At 38.6% G+C, this 11,832-nt stretch overlaps 1 protein-coding gene across 3 annotated transcripts; it reads right to left on the bottom strand.

Moving 5' to 3' along the window:
* Positions 1–1,837: 1,837 nt before the first annotated feature.
* SMIM8 (small integral membrane protein 8) lies at positions 1,838–11,647 on the bottom strand. 3 transcript variants are annotated; one of them, XM_045844144.1, is made up of 3 exons: positions 11,633–11,647; positions 4,928–5,085; positions 1,838–3,252 (listed from the first exon to the last, which is right to left on the bottom strand). In XM_045844144.1, the coding sequence occupies exons 2-3, from the start codon at positions 5,060–5,062 to the stop codon at positions 3,094–3,096; spliced, it is 294 nt and encodes a 97-aa protein (XP_045700100.1). In that variant the 5' UTR covers positions 5,063–5,085; positions 11,633–11,647; the 3' UTR covers positions 1,838–3,093. The 3 variants fall into 3 exon arrangements, with proteins under 3 accessions (XP_045700100.1, XP_045700098.1, XP_045700099.1); XM_045844142.1 differs by lacking the exon at positions 11,633–11,647 and adding an exon at positions 11,396–11,626; XM_045844143.1 differs by lacking the exon at positions 11,633–11,647 and adding an exon at positions 11,142–11,384.
* Positions 11,648–11,832: the final 185 nt, after the last annotated feature.

Below are 11,832 nucleotides of genomic sequence, written 5' to 3'. Positions count from 1 at the left end.
AGATAATAAAGTAAAATTTCCACATCTCAAAATCCTTAACTTAATCCTATCTGCAAAGTCTCTATCAAGTAACAGATCCACAGGTTCCAGTGATTAGAATGTGGACATCTTTGGAGGTAGGGTGGGGAATGGGAGTCCTATTCAGCCCACTACACTTTCTTTTAAAGGGTTTGTTTAAAGAATTGATTCATTTTAGGCCAGCAAAGTTTATCTATCAATGTGGTATTGATGCCATGGCAATAAAATTGGGAAATATTGGAGTATTTTTTTAAATACTTTTCATTAAATCAGCACTCAAAATTACTAAGCCTGGGTTTTTTGTTTTTAAGATTTTATTTATTTATCTTTAGGGAGAAGGGAAGGGAGGGAGAAGGAAAGGAAGACAGCACCAATGTGTGGTTGCTTCTCGAGCACGCCCTACTGGGGACCTGGCCTGCAATCCAGTCTTGTGCCCTGACTGGGAACCGAACTAGCAACACTTTGGTTTGCAGGCCAGCACTCAATCCACTGAGCCACACCAGCCAGAGCCTAAGCCTGGGTTTTAAAGTCACACAGTTATGCCCTGGCTGATGTAGCTCAGTGGAGTGAGCGTGGGCTGTGAACCAAAGTGTTGCAGGTTCGATTCTCAACTAGGGTACATGCCTGGGTTGCAGGCCATAACCCCCAGCAACCGCACATTGATGTTTCTCTCTCTCCATCTCCCTCCCTTCTCTCTCTAAAAATAAATAGATAAAATCTTTTAAAAACCTTTAAAGTCACACAGTTAAATAATTTGTTGAACTTGTTTTAAAATGGAAAGTCCTATATGCAAAGCACCATCCCCCTGCCCCCCTTACCCCATGCCTAATAAACTGTGACACATTGGTCACCCTATAAAATATAAGGCTATAAACCAATAAATAATTTCACTGCTTATTTCAGGAAATGCTTGAAAACTCATTTATCAATTGAACAGCTTGCTCCTCTGGGTAAATTGCACTCGTATCAGAACAGATTAATTCCCTGGGCAAAAGGACGTTTGCCACTTATCAACAGTCATCTTACCAAAACTTGGTTCAAGACCTAACCTGTTACTGAGTTTTGCCCAGTCTCAGCCAGACTCCCACATTAAAAGACCTTCCTTTAACTACTTGGACCCACACCCCAAGACGCTGTCAATATCTTGCTCTGGCTGTTCCTTTCTGACATAATTGACTTTATTGGAGTGGCATTTTCCCTTAGAAAATGAATGAAACATCAACGCATAACCAAGTAGTCTTTGAGTCTACACACACAGACCATGTTGTAACTCATAACCATCCTGCAAAAAGTATCACTATTAGGTACTTATTCCTAAAATTCAAGGTGATTCCCCACTGTACTATTTTTCTTTCACAGCCATGTGCCTCGCCCAATCTACTGCTACCCTGGTTCATTCATGTAGATGTCACATGGCTTAAGGCTATACTGTGTACAATTCCATCCTCTGAGCTGCGATAATCCCTCTTTTTTTTAATCCTCACCTGAGGATATGTTTACTGATTACTGATTTACTTTTTAGAGAAAGCAGAAGGGGTTAAGGGGGAGAGAGATCAGTGTGAGAGAGAAACATCGATCAGTTATCTCTTGTATGCGCCCTGACTGGGGACTGAACCTGCAACTTGGGCATGTTCACTGTCTGGGGATCGAACTGAAAACTTTTTGGTGTACAGGATGATGGTCTGACCAACAGAGCCACCCAGCCAGGGCTACAATAATGTCTTGATAGTTCACCTAACCAATATCTCCCCTGCCAAATGTCAACTCATTTTGTTGAATACTAAAGAATTATAAAAGATGATAATGTGACACATAAACAAAACAGAAGTTCAAGTTCATTAACAACCAAAGTCCACAGGGAAACCAAAACCAAAACATAATACTTTAAATTAAAAGACATTTTATACCACTGAAGTACATTTTAAACTACATACTATGTAGAGAGAGAAAGCAAGAAATATTTAGGGCTTGGTAGTAAAGACTGAATTTAGATGCATATAGATAACTCAGTTAGCTAAGCTCTTTGATATCTACAAATCAGGCATAACTGCATTTTCATGAATCTTTGCAAAATTACACTAAAGTTCTGGAAAGTAAAAACTGACATTATGATGATAAACTCTGCTTGTGCAGTTACTATTACTTGGTAATAATAAATGAAATAAAGTTTCAGAGATGAGATTTATTATTGAGCCCTAATTACAATGATTTTGGAGAATGGGATAAATATCTAGAAATAATACAAGTCCAGAACCTTTGTCAGAAAGATTTAAATTATGTAAATTAAACCCAGGATAGTAAGGAGACTTTGTTATCTATTGAGTAGTTCTAGTTTTTAAATAACTATAAGAACATTTGGCCTCATGTTTATTGTATCATTGTGGCATTAACTGACAAAAACTAAAATAGGTAACAGCTGCAGTCAAATAAAAACATCGTAGCTCAATATAACATACTTCTTCTTTAAAAAAAAACAACTCCAATTACATTGGTTATTCTCTCATTTAATCTTGGTTTTAATAGTTGAGTGTGAGTATCTTTTCAATTAAAATAAAATTGTGGACCAAAAATAGCTGAAATGGAAAACCAAAATATATGAACCATCTGTGACTCTGTATAAACTATTTGTCTTTAACATTGACTGCAGGGTTTACAATAATTTACAATAATTTCTTTTTCTTCACAAATATAGGTTCTATGCCCAGTTAGAAAATGACCATTTCCTTTGCAATCAAAACAATTAAACCCTCACAGCAACTGCAAATGCACCATTTACTTTAAAATATTAAAAATACCATGCAAATTTAACAACACTGGGTACTTTTATTACATAAAACTTAATTAACAAAAATGACTTCCATTCTCATGGCACCTTTATAAGAGGACTTCATTTAAAAAGTACATGGAGGAGCTTTCTGTGGAAAAAGAATGAGATAATGGCCGCAGCTTTGAAAATACAAAGATTATTAAGTGGTTTGTTGCAACTGCACACGAAACATGATATTGTGAATATATAGTCCATCATGAATGATTCCGGAGCTCTTAACACAGCTCCATCCACAGTAACCAGCAACACTAATCCCATTTAGATGTTTTCCTCCTCATGTAACTGTGCCCCTCACTATCAATAGCTTCATAGAGTTCCATTTTATTCTCTCGTGTTGCATGTAGATAACCAATATAAGCCACACATAGTGAAAGGGTTATCAATCCAAAAGCCATTACAGGTTTGTTCTGTCAAAGAAAAAAAATTACAAAATCTCATTAATAATTTGAAGGGACCCAAATACCTGTTGCATTTTCCTCTTGACAAATCAATTCTTTATTACCACACTAGTATTCATATGATATGTTCAATTATAATTTATCCAGTTCTCCATTAAGTTAACTCAACTCCTGATAATTTGGAGAGTCTGGAAGACTCTTGCTTCTCCTCTCCAGTCTTTCTGCTGTCTATAGCCTGGGCATCCCAGACCTCCATCTACAGGAAGGTGACAGCTGGCAAAGTGGCAGAGGAGACAGGAGGCATGGAAACTGGCTCGATGCTCAAGTTTTCAGTGTTGTCTGGGTGGCATGTGAAACTGCTTAACCTCCTTGAATTAGTTAATTTTATTAGGAAGTGGGGAATAAAGTATACATGCCATTCTTCTCTCCTGAGTTTGTGAAAAACTGGCAAAAAGCCTTTCATGCCATACATTAGATACCGCAAAAATGGCAATGTACACTTTTCCCTGGGAACCTATTCTGTCACCTCAAGAAATTTAGTGCCTGCAACAGATATGATGCTGTTATTATAACCTTGATTTTCTGCTGGAAAATCCAAGATCCTTAAAGGCAAAGCAACTAGCTTTGAATTTAAAAAGAAGTTTTTAAATGTAAGAAAGATGTTCACAACTCCACAGAAGTGTTAATCTTTATTACTGTAACTCAGACCCTCCTTTCTGAGTGTTCACACTCAACCAAGGGGCCTTTCTTAGGTCAGTGTGAGTGCAGAGTTGTGATAAAAGTTTCAATCTGTATTCTGTTTCTGTCACCATACCGACTGTTTACTACTACTTCAAAACTTAATGAAAAAAATACAGGTCAAACCTTTTTGCTTGGATGGACATCTAAGAAAGGCCACAAACTCAAGAGTAGTTTAAATTTGCAATTCTTAATACGTATTTGGCAACTAAAAAAACACATTAGTTCGAAGTTTTTAAAACATTCTACTTTGATTTAATGATTTGATTGCTAAATTGATCTATTTAACTGTAAACAGTTTACACTGACAACCATATTATTAAAATTATAATCAAATTCAATACATTTAAGTATATTTATAATTTGATTTAATTTAAATTTATTTTAAAATAAAATGTATATCTATTTAAAAGTAAAAATTTATCAAATCAAATATATTCAATAATTTGCATCAAGGATATTAATGATTAGCTGACTCCCTAACAGTGTACAAATGTACATTTTGAAATTTTTAACAAAATGTTTGCGCTATGCCTTAGGTAAAAACATTATTAATAAATGCTGGAATTGTAGTTTATAATAATGATCAGATTCTCATTTTGCTTTGTTTCATTGGAAGATCTAACTTAATAATACCTCATTAAACATTAAAAATTTCCTTCTAATACAGCTATTCAAATTTTAAATAGGAATTTGAGAAGTTTGATCCATGAAAGTACAACCATTTTCCATTAAGTCTCAAATACCCTTAATATAATTCACTTTACATGTGTATTTAGTGAAACAGCATTAAAATTTTCCTTCCACCTGCATTTATTCAGAGAGATCTTAATAGTCAACATAAAATTGCCATGATAAAATTAAATGTCATAGGAAAATAAGAACTGTCTGTTTCTGGTAGCCTAGTTAAATTAAACATAAGTGTTATCCTGTGTATATTTCTTACAGGTTTAATGAAGAGCTCTGGATTCACAGCCCGAAATAAAGTTGTTGTGCGGACCCCTCTGAGACCTGGGTTTTGAAAGTCTTTCTCTTTGGGTGGTTCATTTTTAAAGGCTGGAGGCTCAGGTGCTGAAGACATCTTGACTAATGATGATTTATTACCTAGAAATAAAATAAGAGACTTTGTTCTTTCATGATTGTTTTTCAATAATGCTCTTTATAAAAACTATACTAATTTTTAAAAATTCCAGTCCAGATATATAACAAAAGTGATTGTCGATCATTTTATTTTTAACACATATTTTGTAAATAGTGCTTTAAGTATTGTTTGGCAAAATGGTTATTTTATTTTTCATCTCTCAGAACAAACCAGTAAAGTGGGAAAAAGCTGTTTTCCTACTTATGGAAGGCTAGAGAATTACTTGTTGGCCTGAGTCACACTGTTTGTTACATGAAGGAGGTACTAGGCTGGCAGTGGGCAGTGGGCTATCCACACCTTCTCTATTTCCTTCCACTTTCACTCTTTCTCACCTTCCAACCTGACAGAAGTACTTTCAGGACACCAAGCTGACAGAAGTATTAGCATTCCTTTGCCCAGTTTCTCCTACAGCTTCACGCCCTGTCCCACTTTCCCTTCACGCTCCTCCCCTTCTGCCACAGGCCCAACCACGGGCACCAAGCAGGAAGGGTAACAGTGTGTCCTCACTCCCCTTTTGCCTATAGCGACTCTCTGGAAAGGACGGCTTTTCTATTCTCTGAAACACTCTAAATCTATCCGATTAGATCTAAGTGAGTCTTTTGGCTTCTGGTTCTCCCAGCTGCAGTGGTAACATTTTATGAATACTTTTCTCTTCTATGTGCTGTTAGGCAAGGCTTGTTGTTATCATTTCTGCCACCTAATGATGGGAGAGTGAAGGGGTTGGAAGGGAGATGGTTGGAAAAGAAACCTTTCAAAAACAAAAAAAGAGCTGAAATTAGTGACCTACCATGCAGTAAATGTTATAAAGTTTAAGAGTCAAACATTCACATTTAAACACTCACTGGGGCCTTGTTTATACAAGTACTCTTTAAGTCTCCCATTTTATACACTTTATAAAACCAGTATTTTTGCAATTTTATTAGTTATAGCAGGTCAGTTTTTTTCAAAAGTCTTTGTTGCAGTGGTCACAAGACATTTATCTGTCTTACTTAATTGGGTAAACACCTCGTCAGGAACATCTGCTCTAAGGGAAAGACTGTCAACACTTTTTACACATGCAAGGACTTCTGAAATGTTCACTGCTGTCTGTTCCAGCACTTGTTCCCTTGCATATTAGTTATCATTGTTTCCGCCATCACCATCATCATCACTTTCTGGTTCCATTTTGACATTAGTCAGCACTCCTGCAGCAAGTTTAGATTTGCTAATCTTGGGAGTAGGTCAAATGACATCTGTAGCCACAGTGCCTTTAAAATCAAACCGATTTGTGAGAGTAGTGACAACAGCACCTGAGTCCAGAAGAGATCAAACACCACACTTGGTTTGTGATCTTCTTCCAAGCTGACCATAGGGTGCTTCACAGGAATCATACCTGTTTTCCACCGACATTTCACTCCTGTGGGTGGCTCTACAGACCACCAGGTCTCAGTAATCATGTCAATGGCTTGCTTCACTTATTTTCTGTTTTCCCTTCATCATCTAAATTTAGAAGAGTTGTTTCTGCAGTGAGCTTTCATGGAACAAATTACACCCTAACCGGATGCCTGCAGAGTGGCTATGCAGTTCAATGGGAAAACACATGCATGAGTCAAGCATAGGCAAGTGCTGTGGGCAGAGCAACTGTTTACCATGAAGGGGATATGGCATTTTGCTCCTTTCATTCTCTTGCCAATCTTTCTCAACCATTCATTAAACATATCTCTCATCCTGCAGGCATACACACTAGCTTGGTAATCACGGGGGAGTCGATGAACATTTCTGAAGCCCTGAGGGTTAACTGACTTGCCAGTGACCAGAGGTCTCATCTTTTGCATCCAGGATGCGTTACAGCAGAAGGATCATCGATCTCTGTTTACCTCCTTTGCAAAGTCTACCTAGGGCACGAAGTATATGAGGTAACAAACAACCTGTAAACCTTAATTCTATCAGCATTTAAAACACCATTCGAGTTGTAACTAGCACCTGTTTTTTAAAATTTCTCCTTCATACAAGTTACTTATTTTCTCTACTGGAACAGTTTTTTCTTTTTTCACTACAACTTCTGAAACAATTCTCTAACACGCCTAAAATTTGTTCCACCGGCACACAGCTGTTTGAAATTCATCATGCCCAAAGCTGGCAAAAAATTCAATGCTTTCTGCTGAAAAATGGGTCGACTTACATGCCCATTTCTTGTGTAAACTTCTTGATACCATGCAAAAATAGCTATTAAAAAAAAAGACTTCACATTTGATTCTGCTTTAGTCCCAGAATCCCTTTAACTTTCACTTCAGTTTTGGCTCAATCTTTCAAAAATGTTGATGGTGTAGGGGGAGTGATGCTAAATTCTTTTGTTACTTCTCCTTTCTTGTGGCAACCATCTACTGCATCTATTGCTTTCATTTTCTTCTGTGAAATCTGCTGGCATTTCACCTTTCCATCTTAGTCATAGGAGCAGGATAAATGGCAAGTACAAATATATTTAGAATGTAAGTCAAAGTGTTGGCCACCAGATTGCTTAGACTAGGTGCCAGTGATATTTCTCCTTATGCTAATAATGTGTTTGACAGTAATGTGGGAAAAGAGAAAATTCAGAAAGCAATAAAGTAGAAGCAGTATTATAGTCTATAAATAGGTCATACCTATTAAAAATGCAAAGCAAGAAACAGTTAACACAACATCCATGTGGTTAGGACTGAATCAGAGCCTCAGAATATACCACAAACAGCCCTGGCTGGTGTGGCTCAGTGGATTGAGTGTGGGCTACGAACCAAATGGTCACCGGTTCGATTCCCAGTCAGGGCATGTGCTTGGGTTGCAGGCTATGTCCCCAGCAGGGGCACGTGAGAGGCAACCACACACTGATGTTTCTCTCCCTCCCTTTCCCTCTCTCTAAAAAATAAATAAACAAAATCTTAAAAAAAAAAAAAGAATATACCACAAACAGACACTGGGGCATTGGATAAGAATACTAACAAGGCCTAAAACACCAAATACACAAAGGTAAAAGTCATGCTCACTAGCAGTTTTCTTTAAGTTTTGAGAAATAGCTGCGTGTAATTAAAACAAAGCTATCTGGTAGAATGTGGTTTAAAACTGTTTACTGGGAAGAAAAACAAGGTGATGGGAAAGGAAGGTATAGGGAACACAAATTGTAGAGCATAAAAGGGTCCTCAGACCTTAGCTATCACGTACTTTGTGTTGGTGATAATGTGTCAAGAATTAAGGATGATTAACTCACTCCTCACCTTAAGTCCAAAAATAAATATATTCATATATATATATATGGCTATGTATATATAAACACATAGAGAGAGAGAGACAGACTGGTTACAGCCAATAGACATTTCACTATCTCACAATTAAAGGGATGCAATGATGTTGAATGTCATGAAATTCAACTTATACCAGATGTTTATAAAGTAAGTATAAAGAGTGCTCTAACATGAATCATAATGAATTTTAATTCTAAATTTCTTCAGTCTCCTCTTTCCTTAGAAAACCTACATTTCCTTTGCAATGGACCAAGAAAATAATAATCGAGACAGTAGTTATTATACTGCAACCCCCAGACATCCACGTTCACCTTGATAGTGTGCTATGTATGCTAAACTCTTTACCAGAAATGACAGTTAAAGAATACCTAAACTGCAACCACTGCAAATGTTTACTGAAAGGACATGTATAAATTTAGGGATCACCTACTGCACTATACAGGGTAGGGTGAAAGAGGTTTACAGTTGTATGTATGGAAAATAATAATTAATAAATAAAAATAAACTTTTGTGTTTCATGTACTCACAACAGAGAATTTTTCACATCTGCCCATAAAAAAGAGGTAAACTAAGCTGCATTTACTTCATCAGTCCCTCCCTAGTAAAAGGTTCTGTACTTTTTTCTCTTCCCCAACCTCTTGTGAAGGAAATACGCGATGGGAAAAGGAAGCAGCAGAGAGAAAGGACTGCCTCTCTGCACAACTCTCCATGAGGGTCATTCACACCTCAAAGTGTGAGTGAGAACGGGGTCTGCACTGGAACACACACACAATTGGCGAGGCTGTAAAAGATGGCCCCAGATGGAGTCAGGACTGGTCATTTCTGAATGGTTTTCTCTCCTTCAGTAAAATTCATTACTTAGAGGGATATCCAGAGTGTCTTTAATAACTGACAAGCAATTGTTTGTCAGTTGTGAAACACATTTCACTGGCATAAAATTAGCATGACTATCTCCATTATAGTGTACATGAAAATTAGACTGTGATACAAAACATATGTTACTTTGGAGAAAAATTTAATCTTCAGATATTAATTTTTGGAATAAGTATCTCAATAAAAGAGATAACAAAACAAAACTATCAGAATCATAGAATGTTAGTGAGACGGAACCTTAGCAATAATCAAAGCCTTTCTTTTAAAGATGCAAGGAATTATAAAATGGACAAAATATTTTAATCAGATGTAAATATATTTGCTATTTTAGTTTCACATCCCACACTATCTTATTATTTAAGAAAATAACTTGAAGTATGGGGCAGAATACCTTAAACATAATTTAAATTAGAATAAACAAATCTGGGATAGAATCAGAGGACTTGATATCTTGAGGAGAACGAGCATATCCTCAAATTCCGGCTTTGCTATTTATAAACTGGATATGTTTAAGCAACAACCTCTCTGGGCCTCGGTTTCCACCTTTATAAAAGGGGTAATATTATCTGTTGCATAGAATCACTGTGTGGATTAAATGAGAAAACACTTCTAAAAGGATATGTTCAATAAATGGTAGCTATTGTTATCCTCACCATCTGGACCCTTTTTTAAACAAAGAGAAACCTCGACCCAAAGAGATGGTGCCTTTGACAGTGGGAGAGTGAGAGAATCCTGGTCTCTCAATTCTCTGCCCACCCTATTCCACCACTTCACCACACCTCACTCCTAAATCAATTAGACTCTGCATTTATAAATTATTACAAGATTTAAGAAACAAACGTGTAATCACTTAAACTTTAAAAATGGAATGGACATCATAAACAAAGCAACAAACAAGTGCTGTTGAGGATGTGGAGAAAAGGGAACCCTAGTGCACTGTTGGTGGGATTGAAGACTGGTGCAGCCACTGTGGAAAACAGTATGGAATTTTCTCAGAAAACTAAAAATGCATCTGCCTTTTGACCCGGCAATTCCACTGCTGGGATTATATCCTAAGAATCCTGAAACACATAGCAGCACAATTTACAATAGCTAGATGCTGGAAGCAACCTAGATGCCTATCAGCAAATGAATGGATCAAAAACTATGGTACATTTACACGATGGAATTCTGCGCAGCAGAAAGAAAGGAGCTCCTACCCTTTGCAACAGTGTGGATGAAACTGGAAAGCATTATGCTAAGCGAAATAAGCCAGGCAGTGAAAGACAAATACCATATGATCTCACTTTTAACAGGAACTTAATCAACAAAACAAACAAACAAGCAAAATATAACCAAAGACACTGAAATAGAGAACAGGCTGATAGTGACCAGAGGGGAGAGAGAGGGAATTTCAGGGGAAAGGAGGAAGGGTTTACAGGAACAAGTATAAAGGACACAGGGACAATAGCAAGGGAGGGTGGAAATGGGAGGGAGGTGGGGAGGGCTGGGGCGGGTGGGCTGGGACAGGAGTAAAGGGCAGAAAACTGTACCTGAACAACAATTTAAAAAGCCCTGGCTGGCGTAGCTCAGTGGATTGAACTTGGGCTGCGAACCAAAGTGTCAAAGGTTTGATTCCCCATCAGGGCACATGCCTGGGTTGCAGGCCATGATCCCCAGCAACCGCACATTGATGTTTCTCTCTCTCTTTCTCCCTCCCTTCTCTAAAAAATAAAATAAAATCTTTAAAAATAATAATAAAATAATAAATGGATTCTGCATTGTTTTTAATGTAAAAAGTACCTTTCCATCTTGAATTTACTGTAAGTTAGGAGGTTATGACAACGGCTGTCATGGACTGAGGGCTGCGCATACTATTTGTGTCCCCTCCCCTCCCATCCTGTGGTACCTACACTCAGCGAGCTAGGACTCAAGAGACGTGCATTCCAGGCCTCCAGAAAGAGAAACTGCATTCAGTTGAGTACCAGGCATTGTCTTGCAGGGGGAACACAGGACTTAGAAGTTACAAAAAGAGGCACCACAGTTGAAAAGCACCACAAAATCATTTTCCTTAAACCGAGTTTGACGAGCTAGGGCACCTAGAAACAGTCCAGGAAATACGAGGGTTCTTAAATAAGGTGGAGGTGTCCAAGGACGGGTCACTGACCAGAGTGTCGGCTCCTGGTGTGAGCTGCGGACAATGGGCCCTGGGGGTCAGAAATGCCCGAGACTTGGCTCAGGGCGCCCCCGAAATGACGAGGACTCGGGGTCCTACACCGAACGCCGCAGTGTCCCACGCCCCCGGTAGTGAGACGCCCAAAGTGTCCGAGCCGTGAAGGTCACGAACGAGCGCGCACTGGAGGGACCGCGCAGACCTCGCAAACTAGCCACCCGCGCCGCTCACCAGCCAAAGTGTCTCCTCCTCTCTACCCTCGGGAAGGAGGGTCCTAACGCGCTCGCAGGCTCTGTGCCACAGCGGCCCCTACCGCCTGGAGGCTGCGGCGCAGGGACGCGGGAACTGCAGGGACGCAGCTCAGTCCAGCAGCCTCCCAGGCCCTCTCGTGCCGGCCCCAGAGGACTGGCCCGCTGGAGTTTGCAAGGGCC

This window comes from Phyllostomus hastatus, unplaced genomic scaffold (genome assembly GCF_019186645.2).
Source record: "Phyllostomus hastatus isolate PE091 unplaced genomic scaffold, TTU_PhHast_1.1 phas_contig_40, whole genome shotgun sequence".
Classification (NCBI taxonomy): domain Eukaryota; kingdom Metazoa; phylum Chordata; class Mammalia; order Chiroptera; family Phyllostomidae; genus Phyllostomus; species Phyllostomus hastatus.
Note: the sequence above shows the minus strand (reverse complement) of the source record. Positions and strands in the feature narration are given on the sequence as shown.

Bases quoted from the DNA above. Each gene is read 5' to 3' on its own strand.
- SMIM8 (XM_045844144.1), bottom strand. From the start codon at position 5,062: ATGTCTTCAGCACCTGAGCCTCCAGCCTTTAAAAATGAACCACCCAAA. The intron at 3,253-4,927 runs GTAAGAAATATA...TTTCTTTGACAG, and splicing joins CAGAGCTCTTCATTAAACCT to AACAAACCTGTAATGGCTTT.